General features: G+C 53.4%; 1 protein-coding gene across 1 annotated transcript in view; it reads left to right on the forward strand.

Moving 5' to 3' along the window:
* MDN1 (midasin AAA ATPase 1) overlaps window positions 1–27819 on the forward strand; it is an 84611-nt gene that overhangs the window by 42427 nt on the left and 14365 nt on the right. Inside the window, 35 exon segments of the mRNA XM_061567775.1 lie at window positions 115–260; window positions 393–513; window positions 1105–1336; window positions 1669–1891; window positions 2021–2144; window positions 2836–3015; window positions 3422–3618; window positions 4195–4445; window positions 4610–4749; window positions 5467–5567; window positions 6207–6903; window positions 7909–8070; window positions 9004–9313; window positions 9827–10065; window positions 10725–10820; window positions 11862–11956; window positions 12572–12816; window positions 14366–14475; window positions 15279–15352; window positions 15515–15686; window positions 16360–16507; window positions 17019–17165; window positions 17840–17963; window positions 18112–18217; window positions 18512–18598; window positions 18600–18628; window positions 19248–19442; window positions 19942–20178; window positions 21164–21402; window positions 22431–22559; window positions 22913–23154; window positions 24394–24555; window positions 24802–24939; window positions 25635–25773; window positions 27054–27232. Coding sequence (XP_061423759.1) covers window positions 115–260; window positions 393–513; window positions 1105–1336; window positions 1669–1891; window positions 2021–2144; window positions 2836–3015; window positions 3422–3618; window positions 4195–4445; window positions 4610–4749; window positions 5467–5567; window positions 6207–6903; window positions 7909–8070; window positions 9004–9313; window positions 9827–10065; window positions 10725–10820; window positions 11862–11956; window positions 12572–12816; window positions 14366–14475; window positions 15279–15352; window positions 15515–15686; window positions 16360–16507; window positions 17019–17165; window positions 17840–17963; window positions 18112–18217; window positions 18512–18598; window positions 18600–18628; window positions 19248–19442; window positions 19942–20178; window positions 21164–21402; window positions 22431–22559; window positions 22913–23154; window positions 24394–24555; window positions 24802–24939; window positions 25635–25773; window positions 27054–27232 — 6216 coding nt within the window.

Consider the following 27819-nt stretch of genomic DNA (forward strand, 5'->3'; position numbering starts at 1 on the left):
CCCCACTCCTCCCCTGGGCAAAGGCGTCCCACCTTCCATTCTTTCCTTTTCGTCAGTTCCTCCTGTCCTGCATTGGCCTATCCATCCTCTTATCGTTCTCCGTTACCTTGGCAGCTGCTGCAGCGTGTGCAGCGACGCGATTGGTTCTGGGAAGCATGTGAGGTCACTTCCTGCGAACAAGGGATGCTGGGAATGCTGGCGCTGCACTGGCATTGGCTGAGAAAGGCGGGCTGTGGCGATGAAACGTTGCTCCCCTCTGGGTACGTGGCCCCAAGGGGTCGAAACTCACAACTTGCTGCTCACCGCGAGCATGGTGCCATTTCGTTTTCGCGGCGCTGAGTGGGAGTGAGAGACGCTCGTGAACGCGTGTGCGTGTGTGTTGCCTCCTCAAGGTGTCCCGCTGAACTGACGACCATGGTGTCGGCCTTGGACCAGCACCTGGGCCGACCCGACGCACGCCATTCGGCGCTGAGCAGGATGCGGAAGTCACTCGGGTGGCCCCTGCCTTTCAAGGTAGCCCTGTGTGCCACCGCTCCTGTTCACCGTCGCACGTTGTATGACCGTTTTTAAAATGTCAAGTCTTTTCGATTTAAAGCTTTCGTGACTGCAGGGATTCATATTCTTGGTTCTTTCGGTAAAGTCACGTAGAAGGGATATAATAAAATAATATAAAACAATAAAAATTCTCACGACGTTCCGACTGCAACACAAGCAATCATCGAAAGAACCAAGAATATGTCAAGTCTTTGTTTTCGTCAAGCCCTCGCCGTCATTAGCGTCATTATAATCGTCACCATAAGCATTGTCTCCCTCTTGACTCTAGTTATCTCCGTTCTGGAATTTTTTTTTGCGGTCATACAGTAGCGACTGGCATAACCTCCCGAGAAAATGTGTTGTCGCCGCTGTTCAGTTCGGATAACTAGTTGGAAATAACAGTTTGTAGATTTAGGCTCACTTTGTCACCCTGAATACATATAACCCAGTACAGTAAAACTTTATTATTTACAATTTCTATTAAAGCAAGCACCATTGAACGCCGCGCTCCGTGTCTGGCGGTCGCGGCCCCTCGCCCACGCGCGTTGTCGTCCCCTCCGCCGTGTGCAGCAGCGGGAGGCGGTGGAGGTGGCGCTAGGGCTGAGCGAGGCCTGGAGCCGCCTCTGCACGCCGCTCACCCACGCCCCGCGATCCCCGGAGGAGGCGCTCATCGCGCTCGCGAGGCTCAGGGCCGTGTGCAACCGCGCGGGCCCGACGCACGGCGACGGCGTTCGGAGCGCCCTGACGCGCGTCTGGGAGCAGCTGCTGCTGCTGCAGCACGGAGGAGCGGAGGTCGGAGCCGGTGAGTGCGTTGCGAGTTGTTTTTGCCGTATTAACAATCGTCATTATCAGCCGCGCTCGATCCACTCGAGGATGAATGTCTCCCCGACGATGGATGGCAGCAGCTTGGGATGGTGACCTTAACTCAGCATTGGCGTGAACATGGTGATTGCGATGATTAAGATAGTTGTCATTGTATTAATACTGTATTGTAAAATATCAGCAAAAAAAAAATGACGATTATGGAAATAATCTCTTGAAACACCTCCCTCGCTGACAGTATTATTGAGAGACTCGGTAAACCAGCTGACGACGTATATATGTCTCATCCTGAATTCCGCACGGCCAACGCAGAAGCCCTGAGGGAGCTGACGTCATCGTGGACCACCCTGAAGCAAGGCATGCTGGGACGCGCGCTGGAAGCGGGCGGCACCAGCGTGCCGGGCGATGCGGCGGGCGACGCCGCGCTGCTCGCGCTGGAGAGCCGCGTGCAGCTGTGGCCCGTCCTGGAGCAGCTCGCCCTGCGCTCCCAGTGCCGACTCGTAGCCGCCCTCCTGAACGTGCCCACGTCCGACAGGTTGGGATCGACCGCCCCGTCGCGTCGCTCACACCGGCACACGGAGGTCACGCGCCCTGTCGGCACGGCGATTCGCCGATTGCCCCCCCCTGCCCCCCCCCCCAATTATGTTTCCCCTGCCGCCCGCAGCGTGGGTGAGGAGCCGCCGTGGGGCGCTGGCGAGGATGTGAGGCACCTGGTGTCGTTCTCCTCGCGCTTCACGCCCTCGTGCCCACGACAGCTCGGCCTCCTGCACGGGCTTCTCGGCCTCCCGGTAACTCGGCATCGGGACCCCGCGATTGTTTTGCGGCCAGTGGGGGTGGCCAGGTGGTCGGAACGCTGAGTTGGCAGTTGCGGGGATTCTGGGTGAAATTTCCTTTCGTACGCTTAAAATCAATCCTCGAGAAGGAAATAGGCCTGTACACCTCGGCGAGTAGCTTGCGTCCCGTTTCCACGTTCGCCCCATGATATCTCAATCAGTTTTGGGGTTGGCCCAAGCAAAAGTTTTTTGGCGTTGAGATAAAAAAAAGAGCACTGCTCCCATACAAACGTTGTGCCGGATCGACTGGGTAGGGACTGTTGTGTGAACGCTTGCTCGTCGGACCGGCCTAGTTTAAACACCGTGCTAGCACGCTCTCCCCTGTGGTTGTGGAAACAGGCATTAGTTTTTTTTCTTCATTTCATTCGCATGTTTTCTTCTGGTACTCCTCCAACATACAAACGTGTTCAGTCATGCTAAAGCCACTGCTGGATAAAAAGGCTCTCCATCACCACCTCTGATGGTCCTAGTATCTGGACACGAGGTTATTTCATCGCTCCATCTCCTCCATGGAAGCTTAATGACGTGAAGTGAAATTGTGTCACTATTTCAACTTTTAGAAAAATATTCTTGAGCCCGCTGAATTTATTTAGGGTAAGGATGTCACAAAATGACAAGCGTCTCTTGTTTTGCCGTTACCCTGCAGTCACGCCAGGTGCTGCCCTCTGTTCGGTGGGACCTGCTGCTCGCTGCCCTCTCCCAGCTGTGGAGCAACACAGCCGCCAGTCGCCCTGAGCTTTGGCTGGGCTGGAAATCGAGCACCGACCTTCAGGAGTCACCCACATCGACCCAATCCTTGTCGCCTGCATTTGGCGCGATTCTCAAGGTTTGTTCGGTTCACGTGAACGATTCTTGACAAGTCAGTCTGTCTCACATTTATGTTCTTTAAACATTTTATTTTATTTTTCCACAATTCGATTTTTCTGTGGGCTTCTAGCTGGAATCTCTTCAACTGAATAGAAGGGATTCATAGAACTCAGAGAAGAGAATAATTAAGTGTTCATTTCAGAGTAGTTCATATTGCCCTCCCAGTTTTGTGTTTTGAATTTGAAATAGTTTAAAGAGATCAGTCTACAAAAATGTAAAAAAAAGGGGCGGCCTTGTATAGAACAACAAGTGATACCACCACCTCTTATGTCTTGGCCTTCGTCATTTTGTTGCTCATCGCTTTCTCAGAGCCGTTTGATGTTGGGGTTGTGACTTCCTCTCCCTGCTCGTTCCGCTCTGCGCAGGGCCCCGGCGTGCTGAGCTGCGCCGCCCTCTCGGGCTGCCTCTTCCGTATCCTTGGCAACGACGGCCATTGGTCGCCCCAGGAGGACCCCGCGGGTCACGTGACCCTGGGGGCCTGGCAGCAGCGCACCCGGCAGCTGGAGGTCGTGGGTCGAGTTGTGTGGAGCAACATGTCGTCTGCCGCGCTGCCCGATTTCACGTGAGCATAAAGTCACCTTGGAGGGGGTGAAGGGATGTTCAAATTCTCGTCCATGTGGCTACACGGGGATTCATCGATTGAAACCTGATTTTTAGGCTCACAGTCCTTGCGTTTTAATGCCGCGTGTGAGAATCAAACATTTTGAAGCAGTGTGTGTGCCACGGGGTGGAGCGGTGACATGGTGATTGCCACACAGCACTATGAACCTAGTGACCTGAGTTCATTCCCCGCAATGGCTAGCATCACTTAGCAGTGTGGATAAGTAAAGTAAAATAAGCGCCACATTTCGCAAAGTTTGGCGAGGACCTCATCCACCGGTGAATTAACAAAAGGGCAGTACATGAATTGTGGGGTTTTTACAGGCACTCTGCTTTTCTTACCACCGTAGAGGAGCACCAGGCCCTCCTGTGAAGAATCTTGGATACTCAGGATTTTTTTTTCTTGAGAAACAAATATATGTAAAATGTTGAACCATACGTAGCCAACCATGCTGTCATTGGAGGTGCGGGGAAGGACAACAAACCAAACGCGCACAAAAATTACCACGTTAAACGCGACTCTCCGTGCCGCACCCAGAGAGGTCGACCGCCGTCTCCTGCGCTCCGTGCTGCGCGTGCTCCTCTCCCGCACGGCCGAGTCGCTGAGCCCGGCCTCTGAGCCCGCGGCGACGGCGCTGGGAGCCCGCGGCGAAGCGAGCGCGGGGGACGAGGAGCGACTCGCGGATTCGGCGGCCCGGTGTCTACGGGGGGCGTCCGCCCTGCCCGCGGACGTCGCCGAGCTGCTCCAGGATTGCGTCGCCTCCCTCGGTGGCTCGCGTGACGCGCCAGGTCGGTTGGTCGGTCGGCGTGCACGCGCGACGATGCCGACGGCTCGTCGATTGAATTGGATTCTGCCGCCGGCGACGCGTCCTCTGAATCGGCCCGGTGATCGTGAGTCCGGTTTGTTCCCCCCCCCCCCACGCGCCCTGCCCCCACCCCCTCTCGTTGCTTAGGGGGCGGGCAAAAAGAGCTGCTGCACAGAGCGGAGCTGTGGGCCAAGCTGGGCCTGGTGGCCGTGCTGACGTGGCGACCTCGCACGCAATTTGACCCCATGGTGAAGAGAGCGCAGAAGCTTCGGCACACGGAGGAGGAGGTGAGATTTGCCGTGCTTTGGCGCTTAGTCCCTGCCCCAGCCCGAACCATAGCAGTAAACCATTCCTTAGCTGGAGCCCTGCTGTACGCACAGCCCCAACTCTAAATGTAACCATCGCCATCACCCTGACTCTAACCATAACTCCCAAATAGCAGTGATAGTCATAACACTAATTATGGCACCTGGGCTGTTAACGCTAATTCTAATGCGAGCCATAGCCTAAACTCTTTTTCGTAATCATATTCTTAGGTTTTTTCGGTAAAGTCATGTAGGTAAAAAATTGAAATTAATAAAAGTTAAATAAAATAAAAATCACGACGTTTTGGAAGCAACACAAGCTTCCGTCTTCAGGTGGAACAGTCACAGCACGATAGCTGTATCAAGTTTTTCGTAAGCCTAAGCTCTTAGCCCTAGCCCTAACCCTTGCGATAAGCCTTAATGCTCTCAGATATTCTATTATACACAATCCAAATGCTCACTGTGCCCTAACACTCACAGTTACTTCAGGGTTACTAACTCAAATCTCATTCCTGTCTCTTATTTCCAGGTACCCAAATTCTAGTCCTAACTTTTCATGTTTTAAAAACTGTTAATAGAAGCTGTGAAAATCTAAAATGTAAACCATAATCAAGATACGTTGAACCAACCACACAGGCAACGCAGATCGTACCGGTCATTATTCGCAAGTGGGTGACGAAATGATTGTCCCTGCTGCAGCTGCACGAGCTGGAGAGTGAGTGGCGAGCCCGCGAGACGTTGTCCCACATCGTCTCAGGCCGAGACCTCCGCGTGGATTCTCACTGCCACCCACGCATCCGGTAAGGGGGCGCGGGGGGATACGGAGTGGCATGGGGTGGCACGGTGGGGCACGGTGGGGGCACGGTTGGGGCATGGTGCAGCACGGTGGGGCACGGTGGGGGCATGGTGGGGCACGGTGGGGCATGGTGGGGGCGCGGTGGGGCACGGTAAGGCACGGTGGGGCCACGGTGGGGACACGTTTGGCGCACGGTGGGGGCACGGTGGGGCATTGCGGCACGGTGGGGCACGGTGGGGTTTTGTGGGGTTTTGTGGGGGCACGGTGGGGGCACGGTCGGGCACGGTGGGGCACAGTGGGGTTTTGTGGGGGCACGGTGGGGCACGGTGGGGCACGGTGGGGCACGGTGGGGCACTGCGGCATGGTGGGGCTCTGAGGGGGCACAGTTGGGGACACGGTGGGGACACGGTGGGGCACGGTGGGGGCATGGGGCAGCATGGTGGAGCATGGGGCGGCACGCATGGCTATATGGCTGCGTTGAGTCAACGGCCTACTAACACTGCAAGTGCCTCTGTAATCAGATGAAAATTGGAGGCCTCTTTACAACCAGGTGATAACCCATTGAAAATATTTTTTTTAATGAATTAACGGGTGATACCTACAACGACGTCGCCCTGTGAATGTGCCCGCTCTCTGTGTTCAGCTTCGTGCAGCAGAGGATGGAGGTGCTGCGCGAGCGTGTGCACGCGCTGTCCAAGAAGCAGGCTCACCGCCCCGAGCCTCACGCCTACGAGCGGCTCTCGCGAGACGTCGCCCACTTCGTGAGCAGCATCTGCCAACCGCAGAGGGCGCTGCGGCTGCTCGCGCGCATCGCCGAGTCCCTCTCGCGCCCGTCGGCGACCGCCTCGGCCTCCGCCTCCCTGCTGCGCGAAGAGGCCGCCTGGCAGACGTCGCTGGAGCAGTTCCGCGCTCGGCTGGCGGAGGGATACGCGGGCTTCCCGGACGTCGTCACGCCCCTGCTGTGCGGAGTGGCGCAGCTACAGCACGGCGTGCGTCTGGCCGCGACCGAGCTGCGCCGCTTGGGCGCCGCCGATCGCTCGGCCGCCAGCCTCGTCTCGTGCCTCGCGAAGCTGCCGTCGGTCTCGGCCGAGTTCCCGTCGTTCCTGGCGCACGCCGACGCGCTGAGTCAGCGCGACGCGTCTCGCGCCGTCGCGGACGCCCTCGGCCGCGCCGGAGAGGGCGGCGCCGGAGAGGGCGGCGCCGGCGGCGAGGGGTCGGAGGTCGCCCGGAAAGCTACCGAGCGGCTCGTGGTGCTCGCGCTGCTCTTCCTGAGGAACCACATGCGGCTGCGCGGAGAGATGGACGCGGCCTCGCTCAGGCTGCTCCAGCACCTTCTGCAGGTGCGTGTGTCACCTGAGAGAGATGTGTGTCAATCGCTACACGCACACGACGCGGTGATTGTAAGCTCTGTGGTTCGTGTAAATCACACGAATGTGTTACCTCTTGGCTCGTTGAACACGTGAGAAGGAATGATCAATGCGGACGATACGAATGAGTTGGATAACGCAGTCGAGAAGGACGGTGCAAACAAGACGGCACCGAGAGGACAAGTGGTTATCAACATCATCGGCCATTATCAACCCCCACTGGCGGAGAAAGGCCTCCCAAACGCTGGCATCTTCTCTCATGATCACGTGATTTAATAATCCACCTCGCACCTGGACCCGAGCTGATTTCGTCGCTTTATCTCCTCGATGGACGTAGTCTTGATTCTCGGTCACCAGCAGTTGTCCCTTCTATGAGATCGATGCGTCCTGCCCAAGCCCACTTAATCATCTCGTCCGTTAGAATAATAATTTGCATACCTCACAAACTCCACACACTGTGCCCGCGATGCTCACGGGACATTTGCTAATTCCGGGTCAATATTCAATTCATTCAACCCACTGGAGCGATTGTGACATCATCATCATCATCGGCGACGGCGATAACACGGGGCCCCATGGCAGTTAGCGCTGCTGCCGACCCGCCTGGGCCGCGAGGGGTTGTGTGGAAGTTAATAAAAGTAAAATAAAAATAAAATAAAAATCACGACGTTTCCGAGGCAACACAAGCTTCCGTCGTCAGGTGGAACCGTCACAGCACAACAGCTGTATAAAGTTTTTTTTTATTTAACTTTTATAAATTAAAATTTTTTACCTACGTGACTTTACCGAAAAAACCTAAGAATATGAATCCTTGCAGTCACGAAAGCTTCAAATCTAGAGTTGTGTGGAAGCTTGAGACGTTGCGACCGCTTACCTGAACCGCGCGTGGGGGGGCGGCGGTAGGGGTCGTGAAGGAATGCGAGCGGCGTCGTCGTTGTCGTGGTCATCGTCCGGGTGCTTTTCGGTGCGCACACGCAGGTCGTGGTCAACGCGTTCGACGATCAGGAGCGGCTGGCGGCTGAGCGCGCCCATCAGCAGGCGAGCGTCTTCCGCTACCGGAGCCAGGGGCACGGCTCCGGCCTCTCCCCCGAAGAGCAGGAGGAGAGGGACTTCCGGCGGAGCTTCCCGCAGCACGACCAGGTGTGGTTGGGATGGCGGGATGGGGGACGAGATTATTGCGAGAGCTCGTGTTTGAAGGAAATGAGGGCATTCGTTCGTTGGTTCATTATCACGTGGAATTTGAAAAGCAATGGAGCGAGTTTAGAAGTGTGTACGTTCAGTTAGTTTCTGGGGCTCGCCAAATAGATTGCATCAGTACCTCCCGTCAAGCCTGGTATTGGGCATTGATCGGCGTTGTGAGTGATGGGTTTAATTTCGCCACAGCCACAATTGGGCGACTCGTTAATTCCTAAATTATGGACGAGCTAGCTGCACCTTCCAGTGTTGTTGTTAAGCCTCCGTTAAGTGCAGTGTCTTAGAGATAAGGGGAAGCCGGGTATCTCCATTTTTGCCCATTGTTGACGGCTGCTGGGTTAGTGCGGGGTGGTGATGTGGGTGGGAGTATAGCAGAGGTCGCAATCGGGTACCCGATACCCGTACCCTACCCGATACCCGTACCCTACCCGATACCCGTACCCTACCCGATACCCGGCTACCCGTACCCGGCCGGGTACGTGTACGGGTACCCGTTTGCGACCCTTGTGCGGCCGGGTACGGGTAGACCGTGAGTCACTGGTGAGTAACTGTTTGTCACTCATTTCCCAACGTCTTGTCTCTTCTCACAATTCAAGTTCCTAGAATCAACCCACCCGCGCCTGCAACATGGCTTCATCCCAGAGGTCGTAATCGGGTACCCGATACCCGTACCCTACCCGTACCCGGCCGGGTACGGGTAGGGTACGGGTACGGCCGGGTACGGGTAATGAATCAAAATACGTTTGCGACCTCTGGAGTATAAGGACCAGTTCTGATATCACTTACCAACCGACCACTTGCGCCGCCTCTACCAGCGTAGTTTGCATGAGCCGCAATCGTTAACCCCGCCCCCCACCCTTCCCCTTCGTTTGCCCGCAGGACTTTGCCGACCTGACCGCCACGTTCAGCCTGGACGGCGGCGGCGAGGCCGCCCCTCGGCACAACGGCACGGACGGCGGCGATGACGACGACGCCGGCGATGGGGGGGACGGCGGCTCGCCGCTCGTGTCGGAGGAGTGCACCCGTGTGGCAGTCCTCGTGCACGCCGAGGCCTTCCGCGGCCTCACCCACACGGCCTGGTACCGCCCCTCCGGAGCGACCGCCCACCCGCCCCCAGACCACATGGCCACCTTCGCGGCAGCCTACCAGCTCGCCGGCACCGTGATGGCACAGGCGTACCCCGTGGTTGGTGAGTCGCCATAGCAGCGGCGGCGGCGTCGTCACCGTGATGCGAGGGCTTCTCAACAAATGCAGCGCGGATGAATTTGGCACTGCTGAGCGTGCGTTTTTACGTAACAAAAAACTTGTTTTAGTATATAATTAATAATTTACAGAACAAATTAATGACTTTCAATGTTGTCGGCAGGTTTTTTTTATTATGTTCAAAATAGTCTGTTTTTTTAAATTTCCCATCATGTTTTGAATGCATTTCAAGTTCTCTTTGCTTAACTTTGCATACACGATCATGTTTATAGCCACTGCATACACGAACTGTGACTGCTAAGAGCTTTAACCATTGTTATTTTTTATGCTGTGATCGCTGATGAAAGTGATGTGAATTCACTTAAGATGGTTAGAGTGGAAAATGCGACATCCACACACCGCTGTGTACATACAACCCCCGCGTTCCGCGTCCGCTCGCGACTTCTGTTTAACGAGCCCCGACCCCCCACCCCCCTCGCCTCCACCCTCGCCCGTGCAGACGCAAGCCTGGAGCGCGACACGATGTGCGCCCACCTGCTCATGTCGAAGCTCATCCGAGACAGCGTCGCCGAGTCACCGGGCGGCCCCGACGTCGTCGAATCCTCGCGAGCCCACTACGACTTCTACCAGAGCCCCAACGCGGCCCAGGCACTGCAGTGTCTGCCCCCGCTGAAGGCCTTCACGGTGCGCGTCTCCCAGCTGCTGGACGAGTGGCCGGAGCACCCGACGCTCTCGCAGGTGAGAGCGAGCGCCGCCCGTTGGGCTCTCCGGCGATGCACCTTGACCCCCATGAGTCACTCCGCTCCCAGGGTCTGTCCCGCCCGTGGTGTTTGTCTCGTCCGTGCCGCGTTTCCGCTCCGTCACGACGATGCTGGCTGTACTGCCTCGTCTCCGCCACGTCTTTTTTGTGTTGAATTCTGGCCGTTAGCCTAAAGGTGGGAAAAAAAAAATCGATATTTTTGAATTAATTAGTGATGTGTCTGATGGTCCTTCAGTAACATTGTACAACGAATAAACGAGGTCTTTAACGGTCGTAAACGAAACAAACGCCAATAAACAAAAAAGACGGTGCGAACATAATGTGGGAGCACGAGGTGCCAGAAAAACGTTAGGTGCATGGGCAAGTAAGCTCGTAAGCTCTAGTGTCTTGGTCTGAAAGGGACAAAAGAAGAGGGGGGAGTGAGGGAGGGAACCAAGCTTTAGATGAGCGACACGGGGTATTCCAGAAACGTGGAGCAGCAGTGTGGAAAGACTTTTACCAAAGAGAGGCCGTGGTGGTGAGTTGAGTGAGACGAGAGGGGAGAGGCGGAGGCAGGGGTGATTCTACGAAGGAAACTTGAAGACGGTGAGTACAAACCTTGACTTTGTTGCAATTGATGCGATGTTTGATTCCCCAGCTGGTGGTGGTGATGACAAGGATCCTGGGATTCTCGTTGTCCAGCCCCCTCTCCAAGTTCCTGTACGGCTTGGAGCTCCTCCTGGCCAAGGCTCAGGTACCGGGTTCCGTGGTTTGCCGAGTGGGGGAGCTAACACCCGCACCTAAAAAAAAAAGCTTCCCTCTTTTCTATTGCCCATTCTCTTCACTTCCCTCGCCCCTCCACTCCTTCCCGTCACCTCCCCTCGCCTTTCGTGATCCGTAGGTACCCCTCTATCGCAGTCGCGCATTCCTCAGCCCTTGCGCGCCCCTCCCATGTGAATCATTCTCGCCTTGTCACCATTTTGTCAAGCGCCTTGAGTGAAGGCGCTATAAAAATATAAAATCAAATTATAGAAGAAAAAAGCACCCACAGCTGCCTTCATCCTCTTTATCCGCATCAGCCATGCTCTGTTCACTGCTGGATGAATTTCTCACGGCCGTTCCGTACAATAATCCTTCTAGCACTTGCACATGAGCTGATCTTATCGCTCTATCCCAGCAGGGGGACATGCTTCCAGGCGTATATTCTATAGTTTAGGTTGCCGTTCCATCGTTGGTCTCGGCTAATTGTAGCCTTTCCCTGTAACATGATGCACACAGTTCATCGAGGTTTCCAAATCGATTTTTCATCTCATGACACTGTGCCAATTTCACGAACGAAATTTTTTTTTATGGAAAGGATAGTCTTTTGTAATTATTCCTTGTAATTGCCAAAGCAATACCTCACGTCACCACTGGCGAGACGTTAACTACCTCGCCTGGTATACAGGAGGTCATGGGTTCGATCCCGACGCTGACGCCTGCCGTATATTTAGAGTTTGCGTGTCTCTCCCGGTGGTCATGTGGATTTTTTTCCAAATCCTTCGGTTTTTCGCTCCACATTTAGAGTATTTGGCTGCTGTACATTTCTACATGCTGAGCCACTTAGTCGAGCTATCATTTGTGGCCGGGCCACTTCTGAAAAAGAGCTAGATAGCTCGGTGCGCCTTCCTTGGTAAAATAAAAAATAGTTTTATAGTTTAGTCTTTTTAAAGTTTCTTCCAGGTCTGTGTTGTGTGGGCACGCATACGCTCGCGCGGCCTGACGTCCTTTGCCCCGCTCGTCCGTGCTTTCTCAGGACTGGGAGAGCAACGCGAGCCGGGCCGTGAGCCTCCGACCCCACCTGGACGCCGTCACTCAGCTGATCATCCAGTTCCGCAAGCTTGAGCTCAGGTGACGCCCCCCCCCCCCCCCCCAGGTGTAGCGGCTTGTGTCCCAGGGAGCACCGGTGCAGGGCGCCACTAACCGGCCCCTGCTACAATTGTCTTTGAGCCTTCTGCTGACCCTAAGATTTAACCCCGCAGCCTGTAACCCCCCCCCGGTTGTAATTACCGGCGAAATGTTACGGTACTCGAATTGTAAATGTTAAGAGTGTCCTCTCCAACACGCCCGTGTGCTGAGCTAGCGACTAATTGGCACGTTTTGTTTACGTGACGAACCTTATTAATCGGCTGTGTCGGGTTTAATGGCACATTTATATTTACACGATCTAACTAAAAAACAATCTAATGGATAACCCCTGTAATGCACAGTGATCACCCATCCAAGCATGAATACAAGCGCATCCCCTGTAATCGGACAAGATACACTCTGGACGATTTGGCCGTAGACTCTTCCATTTGCCTTCATAACTCCCTTGTCTACCTCCAATGGCGGTCGTCAAAACAGTCCTTGTAACATCGCCGTGATATGGTGAGTCGGGTGGTTTGAGATTTATGGACTCCGGAACGCGGCGGTCATCGTGTTTGTTAGAGAAATCTTTCCTCTCGCCGCCTCTTCCTACCGCAGCTGCTGGGCCCAGTGTCTAGACAGCGTGGCGTCACGGTGCGCGGAGAAGACCAACTTCAGCTGGTTCTCGCTGCACCAGCTCGTGGAGAACGGCACCTCCGCGGAGGACTCGCCGCTGGCGTCCGTGGCCTCCACCCTGCAGGCCTTCATGGAGGGGGCTACCCTGGGGGAGTTCCCGTGCCGCCTCGACTTGCTGCTCTCCTTCCACTGCCAGGCCGTGCACCTGCCGCCCTCCGCCAGCAGAGGTGTGCGTGCGCGCGCGACGCAAATGATTACTATGTTTATTAAACAAAAGCCCGGTACAGAGCGCGAGCGATGGGGAAGGGGAGTACAGATATTCTGCGGACGACAAGCCCGGGGCCAGATGCCCTCGGAGCAGGGGAAAGGGGGGAAGGTGGTTGGGGTCACTGCCCCCTACTTGCCTAGGGGGCAACGATCGGGTCCGCAGTCTTCTTTAGGGGGACGCAAACTATTTTTCATAACCACTTGGCTTGTTTGCCCCGGTTAGTTTCACTGAGTCTCAAAAGTTGTCCATGTGGGTCCAGCCACGTTTTCACAGTCGGAGGGCCTTGTTGCTACCGGTAACCTCAATTGAGTAAGTTGCAGGTAATTGTTTTAACATTGGGATGTTTTTGACCAAATAACAGTTGCGTTGTATGTTTTTTTTCGTTTTTACTTTGAGAGGAACCCAAAGGACGCACAAAATCTGCGCAGAAAGGCTCCCGAGTAGGGAATTTAACCCAGGCCCCTTCTTGTTGTGAGGCACGAGTGGTACCACTGTACCAACCCTGCTGCACTACAATAGATGTTTTCTTGTAGATGCTTGCTTTGACTGTGTGTTTTTGGCTATCTGACACAAAATGTAATGGTTAACACTGTGAATCTGCAATCCTGAGTTCGCCGATTCCATCACCTGGCACAGCATTTGAAACAATGCATAAGCTGTCAAATCCGTCCGCTCTGTCTACCCAGCAGTATGAATGGGTGCACACCGCAGCTAGTCAATCTGCAGGTCGTGCGTGTGGTGGGGCAAATTGCGTTTTCTTCCCGTCTGACCGATGTGGAAGAATAGGCCCAAATAGCCTATGGAGGGCCTGTCTAGTTAACTATTAAAAACTAAGTTTTATTTTACCTTTTAGAAGTGACCTGGCCACAAATGATAGCTCAACTAAGTGGCCTATCGCGTGGAAAATGTGTTGCAGACCAATACTCTAAAGGCATGTTTCTAAATGTGGAGAGAAAAACCCTGAGAAAAATCCACGTGGCCATGGGGAGAGCATGCAAACTCCAAATATACAGGCATCGGGGTCAGGATCGAACCCACAACCTCCTGCATACCAGGCGAGATAGTTAACATCTCATCTCAAGGCACCCCTCCAATCATAGTGGCCCTTCCGGCAGCGGTGGCGTGAGCAGGCAAATGCGCGCTGGCAGTCGTTCGTAAGTACAGGAACTCCTCTACTTACGAATGAGTTAGGATACAGAGGTCTGTTCATAAGTTGATTTGTTCGTAAGTCCAACTTTACTCCTGTCGATTCTAATCATGTACACTAAACACAGGGAATGGCTTTAAAAGTTGTATAATCCCCTGTAGATGTAGATGCCACTGGTTCTTCATGTTCTGCAGATGTAGATGCCACCACCGCCATCTATTGCGCGGCAGTTGAACTTACAACTCTCGGTCCGAACAGGCAACTCGACAACACGGAGAGGTTTGTTCGTATCTCTGAAAGTTCGGAAGTCGACTCTTCATAAGTAGAGGAGTCCCTGTACATGCGCATGTTTTCAATGCAGACGCACTGCTGGGATTGCTGTGGAACCTGCATCAGTACTACAGCCAGTTCTCCGAGTCCGTTCGCTCAGCCCTGGCGCAGAAACGCAAGGCCATCGAGAAGGAGCTGAAGGTGCGTGAATCACAGCTGGTCGTCACCTCTATTTCTCTTCCTTCGTCCGTCTGTTAAATCAAAGGTCAATTGGACACTCTGTCCGTGTATCAATTCGCAGCTGCTTAATAATAATAATTGCATAGCTTTGTTATATGTAGCGTCATTCAGGCCAATCGCATCTCAAACCGCTGTAGAATTTTGTATCGCAGGCAGTTTTTGAGACGTGGGAAAACCACAGGCTAGCAGGAAGGAAGCCAGAACCAGCGTAAACTATTGCCATCGTTTTGGTTCTACATTGGAATGTTTGGCACCACTCTAAGTTTCCCTGTCAACCTTCTTCATACTTTTTTGTAAACTACCGCGTTGTAAAGTGTAATCTTCAACTAATAAGTCAGTCGTGTCTTTGCCCTGTCAGTACCGTGTGCTTATTATGGATTGTCCTGTCACAAGACGGTGTTAATGACGAGTCTGTACTGGTAAATCAGGGCTCAGTAAGGTTGTGATTATCATCACCACCTCTGGTCTTTAGAAATTAACTTTGATTATTTTGAATAAGATACAATTTTCTTAGACATGCTATGAATTCTGGGTAATTAGCAAACACAGTCTTCCCACCAAACACACAAACCCTGATGTTTTTGGCAGAACTACAGAACTCCCCAATCACCAGTATCCGTAAAACTACAGTTCTTTTCACAGTTTAGGGCTACGGTTTACCTTGCTATGAACATTTAGTGTGCAGTCATTGTTCTGATAATTTACTGTACGGCCATGTTTGTGTTTATAATGATTTAATTGCTTTAATCCCACCGCCCGTGCAGGACTTTGTGAAGATCTGCCGGTGGAACGACGCCAGTTTCTGGGCCATGAAGGAGGCTGTGAACAAGACGCACAGGTGAGCTCCACCGCCTCCAGAGACATGACCATGCCGGATTCGGTGCGCCGGCTGAACGTAGCGAGGGCGTGACGTTCTTCACGTTTAGTGTTGCGCGTTTCTGGCGGTTCGCGCCGCGAGTATTGTTTCAATGTGACGGAGCTCCCGTGTTCCCCCCGGCAGGACGCTGTTCCGGTTTTCGCGCAAGTTCGAGGAGGCGCTCTCCGAGCCGTGCCGACCGGCGCTGACCGAGTCGGGCCCGGCGGTTGCGGCCGACGCTGCCCAGTCGCAGGACCCCGTGGCCGTGGTGACGGTGCTGAGGAACCAGCGGAGCTGGGTCTCCCCTTCTCTCCAGGTGAACTCGGCTCGACCACGTGGCACCCACGCTCTGCTCTGTCGCATAAAATCCCTTGTGTTTTATTTTTGTCTTTTTCACCAGGTTTATCTCAGTGTGCAGTGCACTTCTTCCTGTTATTGAATGTCCCGTGTAAACAGCAGATATTACAAAGCTCTCTGACCTCAAGTCCATACACAAAGGGGCAGCATTTCCCCACTCACACACTGCTACGAAATTGTGTTTGCATAGTATTTGTATTGCTAGAACTGATATTTTTTTAAATTCTCAGAGCTGGCACATCACCAAATTAAGTGAAAACACACATTTTTGTATAACTTTTTTTTTTTTCCCCTGTGCATCCATTTGTGACTGGACTGAGACCGTCACCTCCATACACTTGAGGTCCCACTTTTTCCACCATTGGCTGAAACCCACATGCAAACCCAGTGTTGCCAGCCTGGTGCTCTGCCCCCATATTATTCCCCTTGGTCATCTGCCCAACACCGGTAATTCTAGCGGTCGTTTGACCTCCTCCTTACAGAACGTGTTGTCAGTGTGAGTTGTTGGAAGGAAGGCCCCAGGACTGTTTGGTTCAAATATCGATTTACCATCGACGTTAGCAGTGGCCAGGAATCTGAACTCAGGCGGCTGGGCTCATGGCACATGGTGCACGCGACTCTGTGTGCTACAGGATGCGGCACCGGGAGACGAGGACTCTCCACAGGAGTCCCTGCAGGGGCGACTGCCCGTGCTGTCTGCCCGCACGTGGAAGTTCTGCCAAAAGTTGCGCAGGGAGAGTGCCCTGCCCGACCTCATCCAGGGGCTCGACCACTTCACAGGTGCCGAGCGGCGTGCGATCGCCGGTCTATAGTCGTCACAGCGGTCACCACTTCGATAGAACTATAGTCGTGTGTGTTTGTGTGTATATATGTTGAACTTCTTTAGCCAAATGTGCAAATCGGAGGTGCTGGGGAAGGACAACAAACTAAACACAAAAAGCAGTTCTGAAGAAATGTGTTTTCAATCTAGATGATTTAAAAGTGCATAGGTCCGAGTGGCTTCCTAATATCGGAAGGAAGAGCGTTCCAGATGGCCGCAGAAGCGCATCTGAAAGCGCGCGTTAGTGGTGACGTCATCACCACTTAGTGGTGAACGATGGCTGTTGTTATATATGCCGCACGTTACAGCAGTGTGCGTCTTTGAGCATGTGCTTACACGCGAGTATAGCGACATCACTTCGGGAAGAATCTTTGTCTATACCTTCCTCGCACGCGTTGACGGCGTTTCATCACTTCCGCCTGGTGGTCGTGTGGTTATGTAACGGTGGTGGCGCCTCGTGACCCCGCACAGGCGAGGTGGCGTCGTCCATCCGAGAGATGCAGGTGCTGTCGGTGAACCCGGCGTCCGACAAGGACAAGCAGAGGTCGGAGGCCAAGCAGATCCAGCAGCAGAAGCAGCGAGCCCTGGCTGAGCTGTTCAGGCTCCTGCGCAGGGCTGGTAAGAGGCAGTCGGTGGTGACGCGGCATGTCGGGTGTTCTGGGGGGGCCGGGAGGCGGGGACCGACGCCGAGTGTGGAGAGGCGCATTTGTCTATGCAGGGTGCTTACATTTTTTTTTTTATCAATTGTATGGGACTATCGTTTTGAATGGAAAAAGAACAGATGATACATTGAAACATCATAACAAATCTTGATTTGAAGCTTTCGTGACTGCAGGAATCCCATACTCTTTGGTTCTTTCGGCAAAGTCACAGTGACTTTACCAAAGAGTATGATAACAAATGTCATGTTAATCGCTTCAAAAAGTCAAAGAGTTTCCCCTTGTTTGCCATCATTATCAACACGTGCCTGGAATCTTCTCCAGAGCCCGGAGGCACATTGCTTGTGGTATTATTGCAAATTCTCAGAAGTGTTCACATTTGTTTTTTAACCACCCTGTATTTGTGTGTCAAGGACCTGTTGTGTACGTGTTAACGCATGTTTGTGTTTGTAAACGCATGCATTTGTCTGTATTGTACGTATGTTGAATTTATTTCGCACCGTACTTAGCCACCCGTGCTAATCGGAGGTGCGGAGGAATGACAACAAATGTCATGCATCACTGCGTACGCTGCAGCACAATAGAATTTTCCGTCACGTGCTTATGCATGGTGTCCGCCGCTCTCTCCCGCAGGCCTCTCTTATCGCAAGGGTCTCACGGTGGCCCGGATCTCGAGCGACGACGAGTGGATGTCGCTTCCCCCCGTGGACGTCCCCACCGCTCTGCGGCAAGCGCCGCTCGGGGAATCGCTCAAGGGGTACGAGCAAAATTGCCGCGAGTGCCGCGATGAGTCGAGGGGGTGACAACCGGCGATGTTCAAACAAGTCCTCTCGGGGGCCAGTTCATAGGAGGACTTCGCCCGGTGCGGCTGGATGGAACTTGTGTGCTGCGTTTTTGTCTCCCAGGATGGTGGAGCACGTGGAGAGGAGCTGGACGGACTGCCAGCGTTATTTCTACCGATCGGTGGCTCGTCGCTGCGGTCTGCGCACTGTCCTCACTGCCCCCTCGAAGGTGAGGCCGGAACTCGGATCTCTTTTCCACAGTACAACCGAGCCGTGCCAGGACTGTGCCAAAGTGTAGGCCCAGTGTCGTATGTGCGACAAAGCAACGCGTATGATGTGGGAGCGCAGAATTATATTATGGCTGGATTATAATGGACAATGTAGGCCCGCAGCAGTCGCCAATGTTTTATGCAAAGTGGTTGCCACCAATGCCAAACACCGCCCTGCTTAGCTACCAATTATCTGGTGGTATCGGGCTAAATGGTGAATCTTTGTGTGTGCGTGAGCACTTGTGCTTGTGCAGGATATGGGACCGGGTAACCTGGATCGCTGCCGTGGGTTCTCCGAGCACCTGCTGCAGATGCTGGTGGCGCACAGGAAGCAGCTCACCTACGCTCACCGAGCAGCACATGGCTCTGCGGTACAGGAACCCGCGCCGCGTTCGTAACTGTCAAGTCAGTGCGGTTGTTGATGTTTCGGTTTTATATATTTTAACTTGTGAATAGCAGCCCCACGCGTCCTTTGGACACGTCTGTCCCTACCCTACATATCCGACCCTGCCCCTCCCCAGCCAGCCAACCAATCGGCAAGCAAAACTTTTTTCGAATATAGTATGATATGATAGTATGATAGCGGATCCCGCACACTTCGGTGGGATACGCAGCCGGGGTGGAGGCTGGGTGGGTGGGGGGCGAGGCGTGACGTCGGCGCGACGCACAAACACCTGCACTTGACCGCGTGCCAGGAATCCAGCGAGCAAAACCTTTTTATAATACGAAAGATAGTCCAATGAGATCCCCCCTGCATTCATAAGAAAGCAGTGGCATTCAGTGAAATATTACAATTTTAGTTGTGTTTTTTTTAAACAATTGATGATCCCTCTGCTGAGATTTAGGACGCACATGTACGTCATCGGAATGTCAAAGGGTCAATCCACGTGCTGAACACTTCCTTGCGCCTCGGCGCGATCCCCAAGCGTGCGTCTCTCCGTGCTTCCTCGCGCACCACCGCGTCCCGCCCTCGCGTGCTCCGTCCCGCAGGCAGCTGATCAGGGCGATGGAGAAGGTCGGGGGCGTCCCGGCGGCCGGCGAGGCGGTGGCCACCGCCGCCGCCCCGCCCGTGGAGGAAGCGCGTCGCCGTGCGAGCGGGCTGCTGCGCGTGTCCGCCCAGGTGCTGACCGTGCTGGAGCAGACTCGGCTCGTTCTGCGCTGCTGCCCCCAACACGAGCGCGGCAGGTGGGTCCCCCCAACGAATCGCTGATGGCGCTTAAGAGAGAAGCCCCCACGTGCAGAGTGGAGATTAGCGGAGAGCAAAACGTTCTGAACGACCGCGGAATCCCGAGCGTAAAATTGCTTGCCGCATTTTAATGGGGGTTTGTGTTTTTTAGTTTTTGAGCACTGGTTAACTTCGTTGGTGTAATGGTTAGCACACAATCCAGAGTGCGCCTCTGGTCCACCCAGCAGTGTAAATGGGTACACCCACAGTTTGTCGATCGGCAAGATCGTGTGTGGTGCTGTAAAGTGTGCGTACTGCTGTCTCTTCAAAGATGTCTGGCAAGCGTGGATGAGTAGGCCAAAATACTCCCTTGACCGGCTCTCAAGAGTGGATGTCCTTCCACGAGCAGTGGTGTGAATAAGCAATTTCAGGGCTGCACCTTTACCTATTTTACTTTTAGCCATAGTCGGCATCGTTTTCCCCATCACTGACACCTCACCCCGACGGTGCTTTGCCCAGCGGAGATGCAGAGTCCGGGGCCCCTGGCGGCCAGGCTTGGGGAGTGCCGAGCCCCGTGGCGCCGTCTCGTCTGCCCCCGGCCGCCTCGCTCGTGCGCGACAGCGCCGCGTGGGTAGCGGCGGAGCGGCTGGTGTCGCGGCTGCTCAGTGAGGTTGCTGCGGTGAAATCGGCGGCGACGGCGGTAGCGGCGGCACCGGGGCACATCGTCGGCCCGACGGCAACGCACGTCCTGACCTGGTGGGTGCGACGTCGGCAGAGCGCCGAACGTTGGCAGCTGACACGAGCGGCTTTTTACTGGCGCCGTCACGGTCGTGCTGGCCTCATCGTCTTTGGCGGCAGTAACGGCGGCGGCGTTGTCATCATTGTCAGCGTCGGTGGCGTCGTCTTCCGTCATCTGCATCGGCGGTGGCATTCTTTCACAACAGTAACTGCAGTTCCAGAAGCTTCAGTAGCAGCATTGTTATCATCCACATTGTCTTCAGTATCGTCATCCTCATGAGCACTGTCTTCATCAGCAGTATCAGTAGCATATTTTACAGCATCAGCAGCTACAGCAGCATCATTAGTATTTGTAGTATTATTTTGATCAGCAGCAGCAGCAACAGCTTGTGTCATTGTTGTTAGCAGCCATATCAGCATCAACCAATAATTTTCATTAAAAATTATCATTATCGTTTTCCAAGAGCGAACTGTACTCTCATCTCACCAAATTATTTGTACAACGAATAAAATAAGCACGACTTTGTAAACATTTACTGGTGATTGTGCTAAGGAGAGAGCGTGCCCTGCCATGCGTAAATACGGGTCCCATTCACCAGTGAACATGAGCACGGGGGCTACCGTAGCCACGGTGGCGAGATGTTAACTTCCTCGCCTGGTATACAGAAGGTCGTGGGTTCAATTCTGAACCGGGTGCCCCTCTTTATTTGGATTTTGCATGCTCTCCCCGTGGTCGCGTAGATTTTTATTTGGGTCAACTGGTTTTTCCCTCCTCAATTAGAAACGTGCGTTTAGAGTTTTTGGTTGCTGTAAATTTCTACATGATAAGCCACTTGGTTGCACTGTCATTTGTGGCCAGGTCGCTTCTGAAAGAGAGCTACACAGTTCACTGGGCCTTTACTGGCTAAAATAAAAAATAGTTTAGTTTCAGCTACTGTGCTTTGTTATGATGCAGCAGCCAGGAGACAAATGCGGAACGGAATGTGCCCGTGTTGACGCGCAGGGATGAGGTGGATCGCTGTGGCGCCGGGCTCGCCACGCTGGGAAGCGCGACGTCGCAGATGGGCGACCTGCAGTGCCTCTTCATGCCCCCCGGCGAGCAGTGTCCCTCCGCCGAGCAGCGTAGTCCCGTAGCCGATAGCATCGCGTTTGTCCGCGACGAAGTCCAACGGGAGCTCGCCGACTTCACCACCTGGAGAACACAGACGCTGAGCCTGCAGTCGGCAGCGGATGGCGATTTGGGTAAGGTTAATATATCTGAGTTTAAACGTATTTTTTAATGTTTGCTGCAAGGACTGATGAGTTTCGTGAGATGACGCATCACTGGTCGGTCCACGCAGTGTTTGGCGGTGAACGCTTGCAATGCGTAGCTGTGGAGGCAAAGGTTGGTGAATCACAAAGCCTTGGCCTGGAGATGGGCATATATACGTTATATCCTTTGCATGTTGTGGGTTTTCTACAACTACTCCACGTAAAAAATACCCCGTCGTGAAATGTGTTGAGACTCGGAGGCATTCCTGGATATTAAAAACAAGAATTTACTTATGATCCTGATAATCTTGCATGGCTTGTACATTGACACTAACGTGTAAAAGGGCAAGGGTGCAGCCCTGAAACTATCTGCTCCACGCCACTGCTGGTGGAAGGGCCTCCACTAGCGAGAAACCCTAAATAAGGATTTTTTTTTCCTCCTTCATGCTGGCCAGACATCCTGTAAGAGCTTGAAAGCAACCACACTTTATCCCGCAAACACACAACCGGCCGACCATCCGGTTGGTGAACCCATTCATTACACTGCTCGGTGGGCACGGGTGGTGGGGAAGGATTTCAGAAACTCGCACCTTTGCTTCAACTGTCGTGCGGGAAGATCGGATGGCAACATGCTTCATGAAGTCATTACGTCTATTAACCCTTTCCTGTTCTGATGACGTACGTCATCCCGTACGTCATGAGAACGGAATTAGAAAAGGCCATGCGGGTGGGGGGGGGCGCGTGTGGTACAGTTTGGTGCCAGCTATCATAGAGTGCGGTCGTGTCACTGTGGTTCTCTGCGGTGAGTACGATGTCTTTAAGAACACCGGCGGTACGCCTCTCTAAATATAACGCTAACCGCTTGCGCGTTCCGAGATTGAGGGGTGAACGGGACCCACTGCGCAACTTGCAGATGACTCAGAACGGGAAAAGGTTACATGCTTTGTCACTGAACTCGGCACAGGTGTCATGCCTAAATGAATGAGTGTGTGTGTGTTTGCGCGTGTGTGTGAAAGCAGATGCGGCGTCGCAAGAGCTGGTTGACATGTTCAGCGCCGACGTCGAGGGGGCCATCACGGCGGTGCTGTGCGCCGTGCAGGCCCTGGTCGCCCGCGCCAAGGAAGACCGGGAGGAGCAGAAGCGAGCCGGTGACTCCATCGCTGTCATTCTCACCCCTCGCACTGTCATTGCCATCGCCACCATGGTCATTATCGTCATCGTCATTAGGAAGATCCAATCGTGTCTGCTTGGCATGTAGCGATTTGCCCCGGCTCCATGATGAAGTATCTCTATTGCTGGTTGTGATTCGATCACGTTATCTTATTCATATATATTGTGGTTAATTTAGCACCTCTAGTGGCTGCAGGTATCACGTGAAACTGATTCCTGCACGCATTTGATGGCGTGCATTGAGCCCGTAAGTTATCAGTGTTGATCGATAATGGAATCTCTCTGCATCGTTCCGTGCCTCATGCCTGCTGACCAAAGCCTTCCTGCGCAGACGGTGTGAATGGCGGTGACGCTGGTGACGCTGGTCGTGAATTGGGTGACGGCGGCGGTACTGGCGGCGGCGGCGATGGTGAAAGCGACGAGGGCGCGGAACCGCCCCTGCGTGTGGACCACATCTCAGCGGCGCTGGAAGGGCGGCTCTGGGCGGACGTGCGATCCCTGGCCTTGCCCCGGGTCCTGTCGCTCGCGTCCCAGCTGCTGCAGCAGATCCTGAATCCCGGCGTGGGCGCGCAGGTGACGAGACGGGCGCTGGCGCTGTGCGTGTGTGTGTGTGTGCACGTGTGTGTGTGCACGTGTGTGTGCACGTGTGTGGGCGCACGTGTGTGTGCGCACGTATGTGTGTGTGTGTGCGTGTGTGCGCGTGTGTGTGTGCGCGTGTGTGTGTGCACGTGTGTGTGTGCACGTGTGTGTGTGCACGTGTGTGTGTGCACGTGTGGGTCTGCCCCGTGACCTCCTGCCAGCGGGCGTTCGACACTTCACGTGGCCTCAAGGTGCACTTGGCCTGGCACAAGCGTCGTGGTGACGTCACCGCCACTTAGTGGCGAATGGCGGTTGTTGTTGTTGTGTGTGTGCACGTGCGCACACGCACACGAGCAGGAGTGTAGTTGTTTACTCACTTTGCTACGGGACCCGGCAGCCAACATCGGTGACGGATGTCTGAACCGGTCCTGGGTATCCCCTAAGTCGACTCAACCTTAAATGAGTACCTGGTGTGGTGTGTATACATCAGCATTGGGGAGACAAAGGGTGCTAGGCATGGTACTGGCCACCAGCCCTCTCGTGTCATGCTGGCCTTGATAAGTGTTGGGAAATTCAAAGGATTTCTACATGGGCTAGGTGGGGAGGGTGGGGAGGGACTGGGTGGGAAGGGTGGGGAGGGTGGGGAGGGACTGGGTGGGGAGGGTGGGGCTGGGTGGGGAGGGGGGGGTGGGGCTGGGTGGGGAGGGTGGGGCTGGGTGGGGCTGGGTGGGGAGGGTGGGGCTGGGTGGGGAGGGTGGGGCTGGGTGGGGAGGGGCTGGTCACCCCGTGGTGCCCTTATAAAACTCAACGTTTAACCTACTCACGTCGGCTTGTGCCCACCTTCAGTCAGGCATATTTACGGAATACACCACACCGCCGTTGACCCTGGCCATTGACCGAGCAACCCAACGTTCCTACCAGCTCCCTCCGCAGGAATGTGTTATAAATGGGATCCCTTTATGTCATGCTTCCGCCTTCACGAATGAAAGCATTTAATTCGTTGGAGATTTCTTTCGTCATTTTGGGTGGCACAGGTGTCGCGCTTGCAAATGAGAGACTTTCCTGATCTCGTTAACCCTTGGGCGGTTAAACAAAACTCGACTATCTTGAACGATTGAACATTTTGCCGTTGGAACAAACGGTGAAGGGCGCCTGCTGTAGCCGCACGGGGCGTTTGGGGGGAGGCTAAGGCCCTCCTCTTACACCGCCGTCCCTTCCCGCTCGATCGTGCAGGCCGCGTTGCGGTGCCGCCGCCGGCTGTCCCGCGCGCTGCCGCTGCTGGGCGCCTACGCGGACCTCACGTCCTTCTACCTGCTCGCGTCGGTGGCGTCGCACCGCGCCCTCGCCAAGCTGCTGTGCGTGCTGCTTGGCCTCTTCACCGAACTCGTGCAGAAGGTGAGACGGCGACAGCCTCGCCGAGGCTTTCGTATGTGTGCATGTTCAACTTCTTTTGCACCGTACATAGCCAAGCGTGCTAATCGCAGGTGCGATTGGTAGTGAATTAATCATCGCTGATGATGATGATGACGGTGCTGGTTGCTTAACTCCCTTTTGTGTTGTGCCTGAAGAGATAGGTGCTCGCTAACTCGCCTCGATGGCATGCGCATGCTAACCAGGAGTGGCGTGCGTTGGTCTTGGCAGGGATTTTGTCAGCCGGCCGAGCTGACGGAGGGCAAGGCCGGCGAGGGGCCGGGCAAGTTCCAGGATGTGGAGGGGGGCGGCATTGGGGCCGGTGAGGGTGTGAAGGACGTCAGCGACCAGATCGAGAACGAGGACCAGGTGAATACAATTTAAATTAAAAAGACTTTGCATACAATAAAAAAAAACTAAAATTTTCACGATTTTCCAAAATTGCAGCTCTGAGAATTTAAACTTTCAGTTTGATGGCCATGTGAAAACCATTTGTGATGTTCGCCTTTTGGCATTCCCTGGTCTAACACTCGTAAGACAAGGTCATAAAGAAGGCTGGTGTAGGCTAATCAGTTTCAAAGACAATGTATATATTAATTATCAGAGCATGTTTGTTTGCATGTTTTTCCACAAGTACGTGTGGTTAGTGCAGACTTGATGCTTTGCAAAAGGTTTCTATTTGGTCTTTTAACCTCTTAACACCTGTTTTATTGCCGGAAAGGGTCAACTATTATTACTTTTTTCATCATCTTGGATACTGTAAAAATGTCTCTGTCGCAGAAAAGTGTGCCCCCTGGTTTATCGATTAAAAGGTCACTTATTTGAGCTCGGAAGTAGTTTTGTGATACCCTCTTTATGCAGGCCGTTTTGTAACGTGGGGTTAGCCACTGCTCCCAAAGAGAGAGTTACGAAAGGATCTTTTTGCCTCGTGCCATTTTGCCCACCTTAGCGACGCTTGCCGCAAGCTTGCCGCACTCAAACAGAGCAAGGCATTTAAGGCCGTAGCGCCCACGAGAGAGAGCGAGAGAGAGCGAGAGAGAGTTCACACGACAATGCCACGGCAGGTGGAGGACACCTTCCAACGTGACCAGCAACACGAGGAGGAGCCCGAGCAGCAGTCCGAGCTGAAGGATGAGGAAAACGCCATCGAGATGTCCGAAGACTTCCAGGGCAAGCTTCACGATGGCGAGCTCGGAGACTCGGGTGGGTGGCGCTCTCTCACGGTGGCCATGGGGGTTGTTTGCCGGTCGCGGAGTTGCGCCAGTGCGGGTCGAGCGGTGATGTAGCGGTGATGTAGCGCCCGGTGCACTGCGATTTGCCCCCTGAGTTTGATAACACTGGTTAACACACTTTTTCTGGCATAAGGTATTCCAACGGTGTTAAGGTAATTTTGGGGTGCTGATTCCAAATCTGGCATCAGTTTTTGTCTATCACATCAGGTTTTTGAGATATCAAATATTGCAGTTTTTTTATAAAAACTGCAGAAGTAAAATATTAAATAAATGTGGATATCTACATAAAACTATATTATAAGCACACTATCCTAAAAATACAGCACCATAGTTTAACACTAAAGCAGTCACTGACTCGCAACAACTTGCAATCATAAGTGACAGTTAATTTCGGGTCAAATCAATGAAAATGGGGTATGCCGATATCATAAAATGAGATGTGATAGAGCAAATCTGAGATCAGATTTGGAATCAGCACCCTGAAATTAGTCTAAAACAGCTGCAAAAGTCCAGGCCAGAATTATTTTTTTTTGACCAATGTAATGATTAGAAGGTTTCTGGCCACGGCTCCCAAAAGTTGCGATGATCTGAACTGATTGTGAGCCCTCCCCCGAGGTGTCCTCAGCTTTAAATGGGCACATGGTGTGACGTTTTTATGCATAAATCCTGGGGCGACAAAGGTGGCCGGCTGTGGTGTTGACCACACTCCCACCCCCTTGTGCTTGCAAAAACAGGACTCGCCCCCAGGATTCTGTACGGCTTTCGGGGACCTTGATGACAGAAGTTTGATGATTTTTAAATCCTTTATATTAAGTTCACTTGCTTGCTTGCGCGCTTACGACCGTGCAAATCTTCCGGTCGTTTTTTAACCCACTTCCCATGATCCAATCGAGCTGACATTTTGCACAAGGACTCGTTGTGCGTGACAATTTATTTTCGTGAAAAAAACATTTCCAAAATTTTCCACTTTTTAGGAAAAAAAATATTTCATATTTAATTTAAAATACCAATGTGATAAAAATGAAACTCTTACTCAAGAAAAACAGAAATGAATAATAAAATAAAACCGATGCCACGCATATAAAGGATTTATAGTGAAAAACTTTGTTTTTACGGGTTAATTTTTTACTGATGAATAGTGATGATTCGCACGAAGTTGACAGTGTTTGATTGTTTTTCCTATGAGCCCTGGTGCAGCTGTGTTCGGCAGAAGGACACGACGCTCGCTCTAATCGTCGTTTCTCATTTCAGACGACGAAGGCAAATCGGACGAGGAGGAGAAGGAGGAGTTGGACAAGCAGATGGGCAATCTGGGCGAGGGGCCCTCCGAGACTCTGGACGAGAGGATGTGGGGCGACGACGAGGAGGAGGAGGGGGACGAGGATGGGGACGAGGGACAGCAGGAGGAATCTGGGCCTGGCATGGACGAGGTCTGTGAGCTTGCTGATGATCATTTTAACTGCCTCTCTGCGACAGCCTCAACAAGCCTCTGGTTGTCCGTGCGCTGCTGCCTCGCGTTTGCTGTGTCTGTGCGTGCCCACGGCCTCCTTCCTATCTTTGTTGTCTTCCTACCTTGGCTGTCCATGCCCCTTTATGTTTGGTGATTGTGGCCACTTTTTTAGACCTCTTCCGCACAGCGCCTTGAGTTGCTTATTTGGGTGTGGGCGCTACGTGAATTCTAATCATTATTATTGTTTCCGCTTTTCAAGGCGGGATTCTGCGAGGGTTGTTTGGCCAATTACTCCTCAGTTGGGAGAAGAACTGACGTTTTACTTCTCAAAGCGAAACATCAACTCCAGCAGGAGGCCCTGGCAGAGCATGGCTCCTGGTTGAGGGCAACAATAAATTCAGCGTTGGATTAGCTTAATTATTTATTTCCCAGCGTGAGTAAAAAGCCTAAATTATAAACCCACCCGCAACGCATCCCTCGCTTTGTAAGCCTTCTCAGCCTGGAGCCAGTGGCCGACACACTCACTGCGAGTGTAAGTGACATCCGTGGTGGTGACTTGTAAACCTC

Source organism: Lethenteron reissneri, chromosome 5 (genome assembly GCF_015708825.2).
Source record: "Lethenteron reissneri isolate LAM-NWPU_2019-01 chromosome 5, ASM1570882v1, whole genome shotgun sequence".
Lineage (NCBI taxonomy): Eukaryota > Metazoa > Chordata > Hyperoartia > Petromyzontiformes > Petromyzontidae > Lethenteron > Lethenteron reissneri.